Source organism: Mustela lutreola, chromosome X (genome assembly GCF_030435805.1).
Source record: "Mustela lutreola isolate mMusLut2 chromosome X, mMusLut2.pri, whole genome shotgun sequence".
Lineage (NCBI taxonomy): Eukaryota > Metazoa > Chordata > Mammalia > Carnivora > Mustelidae > Mustela > Mustela lutreola.
Genome location: NC_081308.1, coordinates 87,034,736 through 87,053,474, shown reverse-complemented (window position 1 = coordinate 87,053,474; position 18,739 = coordinate 87,034,736). Strand labels below are relative to the sequence as shown.

Genomic DNA, 18,739 nt, shown 5'->3' with positions numbered 1-18,739 from the left:
GGATATGTCGATTGCAAATATCTTCTCCCATTCTGTCAGTTGTCCTTTGATTTTGTTAACTGTTTCCTTTGCTGTGCAAAAGCTTTTGATATTGATGAAATCCCAATAGTTCATTTTTGCCCTTGCTTCCCTTGCCTTTGGTGTTGTTCCTAAGAAGATGTTGCTGCGGCTGAGGTCGAAGAGGTTGCTGCCTGTGTTCTCCTCAAGGATTTTGATGGATTCCTTTTGCACATTGAGGTCCTTCATCCATTTTGAGTCTATTTTTGTGTGTGGTGTAAGGAAATGGTCCAATTTCATTTTTCTGCATGTGGCTGTCCAATTTTCCCAGCATCATTTATTGAAGAGGCTGTTCTTTTTCCATTGGACATTCTTTCCTGCTTTGTCGAAGATTAGTTGACCATAGAGTTGAGGGTCTATTTCTGGGCTCTCTATTCTGTTCCATTGATCTGTGTGTCTGTTTTTGTGCCAGTACCATGCTGTCTTGATGATGACAGCTTTGTAATAGAGCCTGAAGTCCGGAATTGTGATGCCACAAACTTTGGCTTTCTTTTTCAATATCCCTTTGGCTATTCGAGGTCTTTTCTGGTTCCATATAAATTTTAGAATTATTTGTTCCATTTCTTTGAAAAAGGTGGATGGTACTTTGATAGGAATTGCATTAAATGTGTATATTGCTTTAGGTAGCATAGACATTTTCACAATATTTATTCTTCCAATCCAGGAGCATGGAACATTTTTCCATTTCTTTGTGTCTTCCTCAATTTCTTTCATGAGTTGGGATTCCATAAGAAGAAGAAAGAGAGATATGCTTCTTGGTTTCTCTAAGAGTCAATTCTTTTATGAGAGGGAGGAGGCCGGCTGGGCAGTACTAATGTTTATCCACATCCTACTATGTGCCAGAAGTTTCTATAGGTTTCCTCCATTTCTCCCCACCAGTTCTGTGAGGAATATATTGTTATTCCTACTTTACAGATGACCAAATTGGGCTCACAGAGCACTATGCTTTTCCAGTCACACATCAACTCAGGAGCAAGAATGGGGTTCTTTCTCTCTCACTTCCCACAATATACCCATCAGCTTCCCTTTGAGAGGTTGGGTTTCCAAAGCTGAAGACTGATTGTTTTAAACTCTCCTAGAACTATGACCACATGACTACTCAACGTGATACTGATTATAGAGATGAAACCTTGTGCCAGGAGGACCAGATGTATGAACCACATGTTCCAGTGGGTCTCTAAGGTGTTAAGCAAGGTCGATGTGACAGCAGAGCTGTTGCCCTTTTTGGAGGGTGACCTGAGAAAAGGTTGTTGACATTTACACAGGGACTTTAACGGATGGGTACTTTATACTTTAACTTAATCCTGACAGGTATTCGAGTTATTGTTCATTGTTGACATTATTCAGATTAGGGTACAGGAGTTATGAGAAGTGAGGTAACTTTGCCTAGGGAAAATAACCTTGTAAATTAATGCTCAGGAGCTTAAAACCTAGAATTACACAAAGTGCCAGTGCTTTTCTGCTCTGTGATGTGGGCAAGGAGTTAATGGAGCTAAGTGTATTATTCAGGGTTTTGCCTTAACAATGAGCTTTTACAGCTTTTACATTTAAATATATATATTTATATATATATATATATGTATATATATGGTGGTATGTGTATATATACTACATATATACATACATATACAGTGTATATGTATATATACTGTATATACTTATACCTGTATATATCTGCTATACAGATGGTACATAGCAAAATTTAAAAGTACAAAGTATATAAAAAGGTGGGAGAAAATTTTTGGAAGACACATTGTAGGTATAGGGTTAACAACTTCAGTCTTTCAATCAACAGAAATGAGCCAAAGATTACAACAGAGAATGCTCATTCAAAGCAGCATAAATGCCCCATAAAATCCTTAAAAACATGCCTAACCATATAACTGATGAAATGCCAAATGAGAGACTCTGGACACTGAAAAACAACCTGAGGGTTTTGAAGGGGTGGGGGGTGGGAGGTTGGGGGAACCAGGTCTTGGGTATTTGGGAGGGCACGTATTGCATGGAGCACTGTGTGTGGTGCAAAAATAATGAATACTGTTAAACTGAGAAGAAATTTTTAAAAAATGTCAAATGAGCTCTCATTCGCAGTGGAACAGGTAAATATCAACACGATATGTAGAGAGGGGGCACAAGTTTGTAAAATATATAATTTATATTTGGATAAATATCTGTGCATTTTATTAGGATATATACTGGGGGAAAAAACAACAGAATATGCATCAAATAATTAATAATGAGTATCTTCTAGTTGGTTTGGGAATCCTGGCACAAGATTAATATCCTGATATATTAATTTGGCTAAGAGAATAAAATCCCCCAAATGTTTTTTTTAAAGCTTGTTATGAAACACTCTTCAATAAAATAATAATTACCCTTATTCTGAAATGACTGTTTTCCTTCTTCTTTCTTATTTTAAATCACACAATTCATAGTAAGAGCTGCAATATTTAAGTGTCTACAGCCCTGTGCTGAGACCAGTGAATAAAACTGCCTAGGGTCAGAGCAAAGAGATCACAATATACACAGAAGTAATGCCCCTAGAACAGTGCTCTAGATCTCATAAGTAAGAACTGGGTGCCGATATATGTCACCTCCCTAATGGCAGAAGGGACCAGATGTATTTTATGGTGACTAACATAACACAATTAAAAAAAAAAAAAAAAGAAGGGACCAGTCACAGTTCAGTAGTGTAAGTCCAGGGGGAAAAGAGGCAGATATGGAATCAGTGCAGATGGAGGGTTCTGTATCAGACACAGCGCACTGGCAACATAATTTACAGACATAATTAATATACCATAAATTTCCATATAATGAAATCTGACTAGTTGAAAGAGTCATGTTCACATTACCAATAGATAATTCAAGGAAGAATAATAAATGGCAATCAGACATGTGTAAAATTGCTCAACCACACCAAAAACTAAATGAAAGTAAATGGTAATAGAAACATCAGATATATAAATATGTAAAAAAGTATTGAAAATAATGTGCAATATGACCTAAGTTTTGAAAAATTCATATTTTCATAAGAATATACATATGTCATAATTTAAATGACAACAATCCCACACAAAAATATTAACAAATATATTGGCTGCTTATTTTGAAGTGGGACATCGAAGTTAAGAGGGGAATACAAGATAATTCCTCTCACAAATGTATATTTCTTCAGTGTTTCCAGGGGCTTCAGGGTACATGTGCGCTGATTTGTTTTTAAGTTATATTTATTTATTTTAGAGAGAGAGAGAGAGAGAGAGAGCGCACATGTGCCCACACATGGGGTGAGGGACAGAAGAGCGAGAGAGAAACTCCAAGCCAACTCAGTACTGAACATGGAGTCTGACACGGGGCTTGATCTTATGACCCCGAGATCACCATTTGAGCCAAAACCAAGAGTCAGATGCTTAACCAAGTCTACTACCCAGGTGCCACTGTTCACTGAGTTTTAATTACTAAAATAACTAAGATAAAATTATGACAGCATAAGATAAGCCTAGATGTGCTTTTATTTACAAAATTAATGTTGGGTCGCCTGGGTGGCTTAGTCAGTTAAGCATCCAACTCTTGATTTCAGCTCAGGTCGCCATCTCAGGGTTGTGAGGTCAAGCCCCACAACTGGCTCCACACTCAGCCCAGAGTCTGCTTGAGATCCTCTCTCACTCCCTCTCCCTCTTCCCCTCCCCACCGCGCATGTTATAAATAAATAAGTAAGTAAGTAAATAAATAAGTAAATAAATAAAATCTTTTTAAAAAGGATTTATTAAAATGAGTAGAAAGGGTAAATACATAACTTAGAAATATCTTATTGTTTTGGATATATTTGGTTAAATAAAATGTATTATTAAAGTGAATTTCACCTAAAAAAAGGTAATGCTGAAACATGTATTTCTGAAGATTAAATGTATTAAATATACTATAAAATAAGAAAGTTATACACAGGGGCACCTGGGTGGTACAAATGGCTAAGTGTCCAACTCTTGGTTTCAGTTCAGGATCTAAGGGTCATGGGATAGAGTCCCCGCGTTAGGTAGCAGAATCTGTTTGAGACTCTCTCTCTCCACTCCCTCCGCCCTCTCCCCATGCCCCTCTCCACGCTCTCTCTCAAATAAATAAATCTTTTTTTTTTAATTTACACACAGCTATATATTTATAATCACACACATACATGCATTCATTTGTTTGAAAGAAGGGCCAAAATAAACATCCTGTCACAGGAGCCACATGGGCTCTGCATCACCGCTTAATACTTCCTGTGCCATATAAACTCCAGAAAGTTTTCTCCAGAGGGCTTTGGAAGGCCTTTTTTCCTCTCTACCTCCTTCTCAGCCTTCTTGCTTAAGTGAGACCAAACTGCAATTCTGGATTTGGTCACCAGGTGGCACGAGCCTCCAATTAAATTCTTTTTTTCAAAGGGAAAAATATTCATTTGGCAAGATGAACAAATTCTACTTTGAATGAAGGTTATAAAACAGAATGTAAAATAAAATCATGATTAATTCCGTAATTCAGCAATAAACACTTTTAAAAACACTCCTTTAAAACTTTGATAATGAATTGACAATGTCAAATGAGCTCATCATAAAAGTCAATGAGATTTAAAGATTAAAAGATGCATGAAAAATTAGAGGGAACTTATTCACATTTACTACAACACAAACTTTGTATACCAGGAGCTTTCTTGAATCAGGAAAGACATAAATAAATGAAAACAAAAAATCTAATAGAAAACTATAGGAATGCAAACAAACCTATGAAAAGATAGCCAACAGCAATAAAATGACAAATATAAAAGTCCTGATAATTTTATCTTCAGCTAAAAAAAGATACATTGCATGATAAGGTTTGCTGCCACCCCATTCTTTTTTTTTTTTTCAGGAAGAGAGTTTATTAATTAGTAATGCATTCAATAATCCATGAGAAAACCCGAAGGTGACCCCAACCACAGTTCACTTATACATATATTATTTTTACATACCACTAAATGGAAAATTAAATACATTACTACAATGGCTTAGATATTAAATCTTTACTATCAAGAAATTAGATTCATGTTAGATAACAAAACCAGTGAATTTATCCAAGTTCCAATGTACTCTCTTAATGACTGTTAAATGCCGAGCTGCCAGGTGTTGAGGTGATCAATTTATTTTTTTATTTTTTATTTTTATTTTTTAGAATTCAAAGGCTACATTTTAAATTAATTAACTAATTAATTAATTTTAAATTAATTTATTTTCAACATAACAATATACATTATTTTTTCGCCACACCCAGTGCTCCATGAATCCGTGCCCTCTATAATACCCACCACCTGGTAACCCAACCTCCCACCCACCCGCCACTTCAAACCCCTCAGATTGTTTTTCAGAGTCCATAGTCTCTCATGATTCACCTCCCCTTCCAATTTCCCCCAACTCCCTTCTCCTAACTCCCCATGTCCTCCATGCTATTTGTTATGCTCTACAAATAAGTGAAACCATATTATAATTGACTCTCTCTGCCTGACTGATTTCACTCAGCATAATCTCTTCCAGTCCCATCCATGTTGCTACAAAAGTTGGGTATTCATCCTTCCTGATGGAGGCATAATACTCCATAGTGTATATAAACCACATTTTCCTTATCCATTCGTCCGTTGAAGGGCATCTTGGTTATTTCCATAGTTTGGCGACCGGCTGCCACCTATCTTACAAAAAAGTGTGTATATCTGCTCACACATATTGTGCATCTGCACATATTTTACACATATACATTTGAGAAAAGCATCTGCAGAATGCGCTCCAGACCATTAACAAAGGATGGCTCAGCAGGATGAAAGAAGGTAGATACAAGATCATTTTATTTTCCACATATACATACCTACATTGTTTGATTCCTTTCAATTACAAACATACATTGGGTTTTTTATTTTATTTCAAGTTAGTTGACATGTCATGTAGCACTTGTTTCTGGAGTAGAATTTAGTGATTCATCACTTCCATATAACACCCAGTGCTCCTCCCAACAGGTGCCCTCTGTGTTACTGAGCAGTCACTTATCATGTTGCCCACCACACCCTTCCAGCAATCTTATTTTTTAACTACCTATAGAGTCTCTTATGGTGTGCCTCACTCTAAGATTTTATTTTATTTTATTTTTCAGTCTATAGTATTGTTGTTTGCCTGGAAGTGAAACTAAATATCTGATCCCCCTCAAGCACACGGACACGGAGCACCTTTGTCACCGCTCTAAAAAATGCACTGGGCAAGCAGGTTGACTCTCCCTCACTCTCAGGAGCTAAAGTGAGACCCCTCCCACAGTGCACCTTCAGAGAGGGGAAGGGGGCAGTACAGTGGATAGATGAGAAGACAAATGCAAGCGTGGTGAGAGGTGTGAAAAGGCCCATTTCCTATTCACCTGTGTGCAAGTTATAAAGTTATTGATGGTATGCCTTTGAATGCATCCAAGTGATTAGGAATAAGAAGTAAATACATGTGAGTCCTCATCTTCCTTCCTTCCACTGAACTCACTAGCTGGTAGGCAGCCCTTGCAAAGCCCCTATTGTTCCAGGCCACATGCCTGCTTCTGCAGGCCTCCAGGTAGAGCATCTGAGTCACACTGTTTCCAAAGGCCAATCCCTGGACTTAGTGTGTGTACCTTCTCAGCAGAATTTACTGACATATTACCTGTGGAGTCAAGCCTGTGTACCTGCTGTGCCAGGGTGAACAATGTCGGGAAGAGGACAGGGCCTTTCAGTCCTGGACTCGCTGGTTCACGGTTGGGGCAGGAGAAGAGCGATCCAGGACACACAGCATACAACGTGCAACATAACTCTTTATTATGAAAATAAACAGTGATCCTGAGTGGGGAAAGTACGTGGAAGAACTGATCCTTCAGGTGCTTATGTTACCTGGCCTGCAAGGTAATTTTGATTTCTTGGTCAGCCAGGCTTCCATCCCCAGTCATGGGTATAGCCTTAGGCTGCAGAAAAGAGAAACAGTGATGACGTGGACATCTAAGGCTTCTTTTAGGTGGTTTGCTTGAAAGCCTCCTCTGGGATCTTGCCCTCATTCTGGAGGGAAAGAGTTGGGACATCAGAAGAGCCAGATCCGGAGTTTCATTCCCAGGCCACCCAGCCTCCATTTTCTTGGCCTTACTGAAGGCCTAGAAATGCCCATCGGTAGCCCGCTTAATGATTCCCAGACCTCACCTTGAGCATAGTGAAGACCTGACCAGCTCTGGTATAGTTCCACTCGTTGTCCTGAAGGCACCTGGAGAGGAAGAACAGGTGATCTCCATTAGTACCACAATACAGACAGGCTGACCGTGGGATGCTAAATCAGTGCCAGTTCTTTGCTGGGATGCATGTACCGGAATGATCACTATGTGCAATGATGAGGAAAGACCTAGTGAAAATGTCTATCACTGGCATTCATGCCCATTAGAATTCAAAACAGAAAAATAGACCTTTCCGAAAGAAAAAGGGAACTTATTATATATTGATAAAAAAAAAAAAAAAAGATGTTCAATACCCAACTTTTGTAGCAACATGGACAGGACTGGAAGAGATTATGCTGAGTGAAATAAGTCAAGCAGAGCGAGTCAATTATCATATGGTTTCACTTATTTGTGGAGCATAAAAAAAAGCATGGAGGACATGCGGAGTTAGAGAGAAGGGGGTTGGGGTAAATTGGAAGGGGAGGTGAATCATGAGAGACTATGGACTCTGAAAAACAATCTGAGGGGTTTGAAGTGGCAGGGGGGGTGGGAGGTCGGGGTACCAGGTGGTGGGTATTATAGAGGGCACGGATTGCATGGAGCACTGGGTGTGGTGAAAAAATAATGATACTGTTATGCTGAAAATAAATAAATAAATAAATAAATAAAAAGATGTTCAAGAAAATAAATGGGAAATTTAAAAGTTCAAGTTTCCAGTCATTTTTATTGAGATTGTGTGCATACCATTTTATTATTTTTGCACGCACATACCATTTTAAAGCGTACAATTCAGTGTTTCCTTAGTATGGCCACAAGACTGCACAACCATCACCATGATCTAATTCCCAAATAGTTCTATCGCCTAAAACAAACAAACAAACAAACAAACAAAAAACAAAAAAACAAAAAACCTCCTCCTTAAACATTAGAGATGACTATTCCTCCCCTTTCCCCAGACCATGGAAACCACTAATCTGCTTTTGGTCCCTGGGGATTTGCCTGTGCTGGCCCCTTCATATAAATGGAATCATGTGATATGTGACCTTTTGAGGTTGGCTTCTTTCACTTAGCATGTTTCCAAGGTTCATCCATGGCAGGGCATATAACAGAACTGTATTCTTTTTTATGACTGAATAATATTCTACCATGTGAACATACCAGATTTGTTTATCCATTCATCAGCTAAAGGACATTTGGGTTGTTTCCACTTTTTTTGGCTATTATGAATAATGCTGCTATGAACCTTCCTGTACAAGTTTTAGAGTGAACAGATGTTTTCATTAGATACTTGGGCATGGAATTACTGGTTCATAGGGTAACTCCATATTTAACATTTTTGGGAACTGCCAAAATGTTTTTCCCAACCACTGCTCCATTTTATATCCTCATCAATAATACATAAGAACTCCAATTGCTCCACATCTGCACCAGCACTTGTTGTCATTCATTTTATTGATTAAAAGCCATCCCAGTGGGTGTGAAGTAGTGATTCACTGTGGTTTTAATCTGCACTTCCTTAATGACTAATGGTGCTGAGAAGTTTTTCATGTGCTCGTTGGCCTGTCGTATATCTTCTTTGGAGAACTATCTATTCAGACCCCTTTCCCACTTTTTAAAATTGGGTTTTTTATCCTTTTGCTGTTGAGCTGCAAGGGTTTTTCACATATTCTTGTCAGATATGTGATTTGCAAATATTTTCTCCCATTCCTTTGGCAGGATTTTTACTCTTTTGATAGTGTCCATTGGTGCACAACAGCTTTTAATTTTGGTAAAGCCCAATTTATCTGTTTTGATTTTTGTTTTTTGTTTTTTTGTTTTTGTTTTTGTCTTTTTGGTTGCTTTTGCTCTTGGTGTCATATATAAGAAACACTTGCCGGGCGCCTGGGTGGATCAGTGGGTTAAGCCGCTGCCTTCTGCTCGGGTCATGATCTCAGGGTCCTGGGATCGAGGCCCACATCGGGCTCTCTGCTCAGCAGGGAGCCTGCTTCCTCCTCTCTCTCTGCCTGCCTGCCTCTCTGCCTGCTTGTGATCTCTCTCTCTGTCACATAAATAAATAAATAATCTTTAAAAAAAAAAAAAAAAGAAAAGAAACACTTGCCTAATTAATGAAGACTGACACCTATGTTTTCTTCTTAGATTTTTAATAGTTTTAGCTCTTAAACTTTAGATCTTTGACCCATTTATAGTCTACATGTGTACATGATGTGAATCTGGGGTCAAAATTCATTGTCTGGCATGTGGATATCCAGTGGCCCCAGCAGCATTTGCTGAAAAGACTATTTTTTTTTTTTAAACAGATTTTTTTCAGCACTCTCACCGACTATCAGTTGACTGTAAACGTGAGGGTTTATTTGTGGACTCTCAATTCTACTCCTTTATTCATGCACTGTCCATATGCCAGCACCACATAGTCCTGATTACTGTACCTTTTTAGCAAGTTTTGAAATTAGGAAGTGTGGGTCCTCTAACTTTGTTCTTTTCTCTCAAGATGCACTTATGTATGAAGTTTAGGATAACCCTGTCAATCTTTGCAGAGAAGGATTTTGACAGGGATTGCATTGAATCTGTAGATTGCTCTAGGTATTACTGCCATCTTAACAATATTAAGCCATTTAGCAATATTCCAACCCATGGAAATGGGGTGTCTTTCTATTTATTTAATTTTTTTCAACAACATTTTATGGATTTCAGAGTATAAGATTTGTGCTTCTTTTGTTACATTTGTTTCCAAATATTTTACTACTTTGATGCTATTGTAAATGGACTTGTTTTCTTAACTTCATTTTTGGACTGCTCATTGCAAGCACATAGAAATGCAAATGAGTTTTGTATAGTGGCCTTTTATCCCTAACCTCGCTGAGTTTATTAGCTCTATTAGCTTTTTGGTGGACTCTTTCAGATTTTCTATATATAAGACAATGTCATTGAGCATTATACTATTTTTTAAATCCTTCACATATATAATAGTATGATACCTTCTCCATGGGCCCACTTTCTTTCTTCTTTCTTTCTTTTTCTTTTTTGGAAGCAAACTATTCCAAAATGTTACTTTTCCAAATTTCCTGCAGTGTCTTTGATTCAGGGTCCCCCACCCAAGTCATTGCCCCAACTCATCCTTCTTCCCATGCACACCCACCACTCACTTCTGAGACCACTCGAGTTTCATCCCAGACTGAGTGGAGAAAGCATACACCATTTCCTGCTGCTCCTGGGAGAGGGTGGGCATGGAGCTGGAGGTCAGTGTAGGCTCTTGGTTGGAGAACGCATTCTGAGTCTCACTGGGGGTGGCATCTCTCACAAACAGCTCATCATTCACGATGCACAGACTGAAGGGAAAATGGGCCCTCAGACAAGTGGACGAATGTACAACTCCACATCCCCAACAATGATCCTGCTCCCACTGCCCCTCACCAACCAGATTCCTTCCATACCCCTTCTGTGCCTTCCCCCCACCCCAGAGTCCTTGGCTAGTGCTTCCACCCCTCCACAGAGCCCACCTTTGCAGGGACTATCTACCAAACTCACTAGATGTGTACTTAACCTGCAACCCAGGGTTGATTTTATACCCACATTTATCCCTTACAATAGCCCAAGGGAATGGGCAGTCTAATCCCCATTTTCCAAGGAGGACAATGCATCACAGAGAGGTCACGTGACTTAACCAAGATCTCGCACACATCCAGTGAGTGCTTGGGTCAAGAAGAGAACCCAGTGCTCTAACTCCAGAGCCCATACTCTTAACCACCAGATCAGACTGCTCCTTGTATCTACCTGTTGGCTTTCCACAATACTGAGAAAGCTAAGATGTCTTCACCACCACGCTCCCACACCCCTGAGCCCAGGCTGGGATGAACATTCCCACCTACAACGTAGCGCTCACCTGGAATTGCCAGCAGGGATGGCGATGAAAGTCCGGGTGAAAGCGCGAACAGAACCCTGAGACTTTCCCTCCACTTCAACAACAAACAACAATACCCTCTTAGAGTCACACATACGTCACATGCCCACACGGTGTTCCTCAGTCAGGGTCTGCTTTGGTACTCATGCTGAAGGGGACAATTGTTCACTGGGAGTCAGGGTGTCTGGCATGGGGATGGCAACAGTAGGGACAGTCTACTCCCAGTGACAGGGCCTCTACCAGGTGGCAGGTGCTGTGACAACCACTCCACAAGTTCATTTGATTTATCTGAGAGGTGGTTATTGTTAGCCCCATTTTGCAAATGAGGAAACTTAGAGGTTAGGTAGCCACCCCAAGTAGCTCTCAGAATAAGGATCTGGAATGACAGCCATGAAACTCCACAGACTGTGTTCCTAATGCTCAAGCTGTGTGGGGCAGACCGGCATAGAGCCAGTTCGGACCAGGATGGTTTGGGGACAGAGTGGAGGCAGGAGAACACAGCAGGAGTAGGAAGAGAAGGAAAGGGATCAGGGAAGCTGGGACAGTTCTGAGAGGGAGCCCAGCCAGCGGGGAGGGAGCAGTGGGGCATTTGGGGAGGGGCTCTGTGCACACTCACCCTCCTTGAACACCCCGTTAACAGAGAAGCAGAGCATCTTCTCCTGAAAGGGAAGAGCCCAGGTGCTAAGTCACCTATACTTCCTACCCACCCATGGCTTTCTGGGGCTGCCCTTGGGAGGACGAAGGTGCTCACCGTCTGGAACCACATGTCCACCAAGAAGGAGCTGAGATCGTGCTGTGTTTTGGGCAGCACACAGAGGGAGCCCACGATGTCACATTTTGTATGTTTCAGTGGCTGAACACACAGGGCTAAGTGGGGGAGGAGAAGTAGGCAAAGATTGGGGGTCGCCACACCCTGGGACCTATAATTACCCTGCACATCCCCTTTCCATGCCCAGTCTTCCCCATCACACACGCACAGGGGTCCTTGGGCTTCTTCATATTCCTGCTTTCCTTGAAGTACTCGCACAAGCTGCTTCTAGCAGAGAAAGAAGAACAGAAGGTGGTGGTCTGGCCAGTGTGGCTGATTCCAGGAGCTGCCCTGTGTCTGCTGGGGAGCCACAGGGCCCAGGAACAGTCTGAGCTTTGCTACTCACGGGGCTGAGTCCTCAGGGCTGAAGGGAATGGCCAGGGAGAAGCAGGCCTCATCATGGTAGGCATGGAGAAGACCCTGACGGTCTCCAGAATCGTAGATGAAATAGTACCTGTGGGAGAGTAATGAGGACAGTCTATTTCTGTGGTCTGGACCCCAAATGAGATTTCCAGACCCAGTCAGCAGTTCTGAGCTTGGGTGGCCTCACCCGTCCTAGCCATCTCCTTCTCCAGATTCCCAGGAGTACTTACTGCTGCAGGAACTGCAGGACTAGACTCTTCAGGGCATCAGATCCTTTGTAGCTTTCCTGGAATCAAAATACATTTGAGACTATGTGGCTGATAAAACCTCCCTTGTAATAGCCCAAATGTTGTTTGATCAATTTTCCCTCACCTTGCAGGGCTTTAACAAGCAGGGTGTGTCAGTATCAGTGATAACTGGTGGTGATAACTCCTGGCCATCCTGGAGAAGGGAAGAAGAAGTCAGCAGGGGAGACCAGGGAGGTGGCCCTGGATGATCAGGGGAAAAGGTGAGCCCAAGAGAGGGTGAGGGTCAGAGGTTAGGTATGAAAGCGCACTGGAAATTACATGGACAAGATTAGAGTGTGTGTCTTCAACATGACGTCTGGAAAGTATTTACTATTATATGCAACTATTTTTCTGGGGGGTGGGTGTGTGTGTGTGTGCGTGCGCGCGCGCGCACGCACACATTTTTCCAGAGAGCATATTCATGTCATTTTCAGGAGTCCTGGTACCCTAAAATAGAAAAGGGTCTGACACAAACATGTAATCTAGAGAAGACCCAAAGAGCTTGAGAGCAGGTGTGGTGGTGATCAATGTTAGTAAGAGACAATGATGAGTGTAGTCACTTACCAGGCGTAACAACTTAGGAAAACAGTCCTTGATGGCACTGTCCAAAATCCAAAATAGGAAGAAGTGACTGATAGGTCAGGGCTGCCAAGCCTCCCTCCTACCCTTTCCCTCCCTTCCCCCACCCCTCCTTTCCACTGGGTAGCTTCCACCTAGACTGCTCTGACTCCCTTCTTCAGTGCCACAAGAAACAACATGTGGAGCCCAGGCTCCAGGGCTGCCTTCCCCTCCCTGCTTCCCTTTCTTCCTCCAAATCCCCACTGAAGACTCTAGAGAGAAGAGGGAATGGAGTGGGAGCCCAGCGCTCTGCTGTATCACGAGGGGTGCAGCATTCTGCAGGACCATGATACCCTCCCACCCCAGGGATGGCCCAGAATGTTGGGGCAGGGAGGTTGAGTGAGGCAAGGCCCATGAGGCATGGAGGGAGAAGGAGGGGGATGAAGACAGAAGAGGGAGTAAAGGTAGAAAGGGAGAGGTGGGAGAGACATAGGGGAACCAGAGACAAAGGAGGAAGAGAATGCAAAACAAAGGGAAGGGAAAGAGGCCCTACCACAGTGGTGGGGATCAGGAGGAAGAGAGAAGAAGGGTGCAATGGCTCCCTGGCTGCAGTCCTTTCCTGCATCTGCCTTGGCTGGCCCTGGCACCCAAGGTAGGAATGGAAAACCTGCAGGTATTGGTGGGGCTGGGGGCCCATTGCATGCTGGCTGAAACTTTGTCACCTGTGTGAGCTTAGCCTGAGCCAGGCATGGGAAATGAGGCAGCCACGGGGGCAGGAGACCTTTCCTGGAGGGAGTAGAGGGTCAAGCCCCAGATCAGCATGGAGCTGGGGGTCTGTGGCCCCCTCTTTTGATCACCACCTTCCCTCCTAATGGCCCTTGTGCACCGGTGCCTGTCACTTTTGGTTCCTGGCCTGAGGAAATGTGCCTATGCTGGGCTACCCAGGGCTTTTCTAAAGAACCAATTGTGATGATGTGATGTGTGGAGGGAAGGGAGGAGGAAAGTGCTTCTGAGAGCAGGTCCCCTCTCAGAACAAGGGAGGGAAGTCCCATCTTAGCAGGGAGTAGGAAAGCCTGTCTCAGCATGAGGCCCCAGGACAGAGGACCCATCTCAGTCCAGGGCACCAGCATCTGGCTCAAGGCTGGTCACTCCTGGTCCTGGGGAAGAGGAGGGGCCCTGCTTCCTGGAGCACACTCTTGGAGGGCATGCTAAAGAACACTGAATGCAGAGAGGTGGAAAGAGACCCCAGACCAGGAGAACAGGTGAGCAGGTCAGAGGAAGGAAACTCCTTACAGGTGAGGGACAGGGAGAGAGGAGAAGGTGGGGCCTACAGTCATTCCCGAGGACCAGGGCTGCAGCTTCCTGCATACCTGCATTCTCAGGGACAGTTCAGACTTCCAGGCCCAAAGGTCCCCAGGAAGGGTGACAGGGATTCACACTGACCTTATGTAGGTGGGCTGGTCTGGAAAAGTGTCACACAGGGGGTTCCCTTCTAGCCAAAGCTCTTCAAGCTCTAGCCCTTTCATCTTGTTTAACTCCCACACCACGTTCAGCTGAGAAGGACGGGGAAGAAACAGGAAAGGAATCCCAGGGAAAGGGACACACACAGGCACCGGCACCCCCAGCCCCCACCTTTCCACAGAGGTACCTTCTCCTGCCTCCTGCCACCACTCTGATGAGCACTACCCACCCACTGTCAACCCCAAATCTGATCAGGCTCCCTCTTCTCACTTCATTTTTGGAGAGGTTCAGGATCTTGACTGTGGGGACCATCTCTATGATGTCAGACAGGCCATCCAGCCCATACAGTTTGTTGTTGCTCAAGTTCAAGGACAACAGCTGTTGGTGAAGAAGAGTTAGAGTGACAGTTACTATCTAGGGCCTCAGAGACAACTCTGTCCTCCACCCCATGTGTTCCACCCCCTACCATTAATAACAGCACTGGGCCTAAGCTCTCACCTCGGGATAATTTTCTTCTATGATCTGCAGGGTGGCAGTCATGCAGTTTCTTCGGTTCAGGATTATATCTATATCATGGCCCACCAAGTCTTCAGGAAGCCGAGAGGAGGCAATCAGAAGGCTGAGAGCAGTCCAGGACCAGCCCAAACCCTCCCCACATCGCCATCCCTCAGTCTCCCTCTCAGAAAGATCCCTGTGCCCTCACCTACCCAAGAATTATTGCTGTCAAGTGTACCTGGGTCAAAGCGGAGACTCTGGAGGTCAAGAGCTTGCTGGGAGATGTCATAGCGTTTGTTCATGGTCAGCTGCAGTGAGAGACGCAGAGAGCCACTGGGAGGCTCTGGTGGGGATAAGGAAATCAGGGGCTCGAGGAAGAAGGGGTGGGTCTGGGTGTGGGCACGCAATGGGCCTTGAGTCTGCATTACCTTTAGCTGCTCCATTTCTTCTGGCTCCAACTTATACCTCACAGAGTAGGGTACAGAGGAGGGATTGACAAAGATAGTTATCTGCAGGAAGGAGAGGTGGGGTAAACACCAAGAACTTTCATTCCAGAGAAGATAACCAGCCCCTGCCCTGTCTTCCTGCCCCAGGACTAGGGAGAGGTAGTGCCCTCAACACATACCTTTCGGTTCTCCTCATCATAAATCTTGTAGCTGACATCCTTCAGTGCAGAGGCAGTGCCAACACCCTGGACAAAGAACCGAGCCTGGTTTTTCACGTAGTGAAACTGCAGGAGGTGGGGGGCAACAATAATTTTGGAGGATAGAGTCTTCTGGCTCAGTTGGCTTCCCCCACCCACACTTCCCTGTGCCCACTCATCTGGCTTCACCATCCTCTCTTACATCCACTGGAGTGAAGGGGACACTGCAATGGCTCTGGATTGAATTCATTAGCCATGTCTTGTCATACTTTCTCCCATAGGGAATCTAAAGGTGAGAAGAAGGGATGGGAGTTAGGAGAGACAACATAGAATTAACAGACCCAACAGCATTCTTATCTGACCTTCTATATTGAGCTGCATAGGACTTTGAAAGAAGGGACCACTGGCATTCTTTCTTATTTTCGTGCCAAATATGGATCTCCTAGACCCTCCAATGGAGAAGAGAAATCTCCTCCAAATAATTGACGTAAGGTTGTTTAATGTGCTCTTCCTTTTTTATAAGGTTCCAGGATAGTCTACCTAATGCAGACCTTGCCAAGACACTCACGGTGATCTTGAACCAGCTCCCTGGGTTTCCGTCTTGTGTGTTCTCCCCCATTCCTCTCCTTGGAGTTTTTCTATCTCTCCACATAGTAATACGGATATGGCCTTCATTTTGCCATTTCACTCTCCTCTTGTCACGCCGGGTGCTATAGGGAGTGCTGTGGAAGGGAAGAGGAAAGACAGAGGTAGGGCCATAAATGCTAAGAAAGTCTTCTTCTATACACCCTCACCTCTCTGTCACCAGGACTACAATTAGGATCTCTTAACCATTATTCCACTTCTGGCCTTCTTTCAGTCTTCCAGTGAAAGAAGAAAAAGAAGACCAGGGAGAGTGAAAGAGTCGCATAGTCCCAGGGGCTGTTACATGCAAGCCAGTCTGCCCCGTCACTTACTGTCTTATTTGGGGGTCCTCCCGGGCATCTCTCATCAGCACACTTCCATCATCCTCCTGGAGGTGTGAAGGCTGAGGCTCATATCCACCACGTTCATAACGAGGGTTCCTCCTGCCAAAATTACCTCGGAGAGAACTCCAAACGTTCTTTCTTCCTTGAGGTGAGCTATCACCATCATCGTATTCTCAAAAGGGGAACAAAAATACAAGTTTGAAGACACATCAGTGGTCCACTTACCATGTACCCATCTTAGGCTAACACCATGGTAGGGCAAGCAAAGTGTTAACCTGCCCTAAGGGTCCAATCCCCCAAACCACAGAAAGGAAACTCCTCTGCTTGTCCAGATAGGAGAGCTTTATTTGACAGATGGCACCATCAGGGAGGATCTTGGGGGAGGAAGAGGAAGAGGAGGAAATTTTATTGAACCTTTTAAAGAATAAAGCAGGATTTATTTAAAAAAAAAAAAAACAAAAACCAAACCAAAACAAACAAACAAACAAACAAACAAAAACAGAGATCTGTGCATCCATGGGTTAAACTGGAAACCAGCCATACACTAGGAAGACATCTGAATTGTACCTTCTCTCAGGCCTGTCTAAAAGCCACACCAATACAAGGGTGGCAATCTCTCTCATGCTTCCCAAATTCAATCAGCCACCAAACTGATCCCACTAACAATCAGCAAGCTGTACTTCCTATGCTGGTGTACTTCAACTTTTAATGTCAGGTGGGACTGATGTAACAGCCTCCTAAGCTGTCCCCCTCCCTCCAGCCTTGTTGTCAACAATATTCAGTTTGAAATATCCAGAGTGAGTTTTCTTTTTGCCCACCCTGAAATGCCTTTCAGCTGAGGGGACAACTCTTCCTAACCTCAACTCCTCTATAACAAGGATCTGAATGACAAACTGGGATAATATGTCAACTACCATTTCCAAGTGTGTAGGGATTCTTCCTTTTTCATTCTATTATTGATTTCTAACATGGGTCCATTATGGTCAGAGAATGTGCTCTGTGTGATTTCAATTCTTTTAAAATTTGTTGAAGTTTGTTTGATGATCTAGCTTGATGAATATTAAAGGAAAAACTCATACATTGAAAGGAGGAAATAACGGCTCGTGGTCAGCATATGGCATATGGGGGTGTCAGAGTCATCTTTGAGAACTGACATTACTTCAGAAATAACGTTGTCAAGGGGAAAGTGTTAAAAGTGAGCCAGCGAACAGCTACAGCAGTCCTCAGACTGACCAGCTAAGTTGGGTGCCTAAACAAGGCCAGAGGCCTCCCTCATCAAGGTGAATCAGACAGGAGCAATCTCAAGCATAGCCTTGTTTTGGGAACCTCACAGGAGAGTGGGCATGTGATTAAAAAGCCAGAGAGACCACACACACACGTGTGTGCGCATGCATGTCCACTTACTGAAGGGTTGCATCTCAGCACGGTCCCCGTCTCACCGTCGTTCTGACAAAATCAAAGCCAGGAGCATCGGAAATCAGCTGGTGCCTCTTCCCCAGGCTGCCTGGGATCCCTCTCCGTCTCTACCACAGTATTAACTGATCCTCCCGCGAAGAAACGGTTGTGAGTATCCTTTATGACATCATGTGTGTTCACATGGTACTTACTTCCTGTGTCGGTTTGGAATTCTGCCTACATCATTGCTATGCCATTGAGTACATGGAAGTGGCATCCCTGCTATGGTAGGGAAAGAACAGGGTGAGAAGTAAACCAACACTTGCCCAGCAGCAACCAGCATTTGCTCAGTGTTGGGCAGACTCACTAGAGTTTTTTGACCTCCTCACAGAAGTCCAAAAATGATTGTGTCCACAATCCCTTTTCAGATCATGACTATTAGGCTCACAGGGTTTAGGTACATTTCCCAGGATTCCTCAGCTAAGACAGTGGTGGAACAGAAATTGTGTCCTCACCTTTTGGTCTGCCTCCACATCCTAAGTGTTCCTCTAGCTAGTGTGCTGGTTCTCCTTTAATGGTGGACTTTCAGATCTCAAGGACAGATTT

General features: G+C 43.6%; 1 protein-coding gene across 1 annotated transcript; it reads right to left on the bottom strand.

Moving 5' to 3' along the window:
• Nucleotides 1-6,866: 6,866 nt before the first annotated feature.
• Nucleotides 6,867-18,270, bottom strand: LOC131821339 (nuclear RNA export factor 2-like). The gene is made up of 21 exons (XM_059157376.1): nt 18,143-18,270; nt 16,727-16,910; nt 16,339-16,492; nt 15,973-16,056; nt 15,753-15,857; nt 15,556-15,636; nt 15,366-15,435; nt 15,131-15,219; nt 14,903-15,010; nt 14,615-14,724; nt 13,178-13,214; nt 12,699-12,767; nt 12,557-12,612; nt 12,310-12,417; nt 12,133-12,191; nt 11,907-12,022; nt 11,772-11,814; nt 11,138-11,210; nt 10,401-10,583; nt 7,250-7,310; nt 6,867-7,111 (listed from the first exon to the last, which is right to left on the bottom strand). The coding sequence occupies exons 1-21, from the start codon at nt 18,153-18,155 to the stop codon at nt 7,067-7,069; spliced, it is 1,848 nt and encodes a 615-aa protein (XP_059013359.1). The 5' UTR covers nt 18,156-18,270; the 3' UTR covers nt 6,867-7,066.
• Between the last annotated feature and the right edge of the window lie 469 nt (nt 18,271-18,739).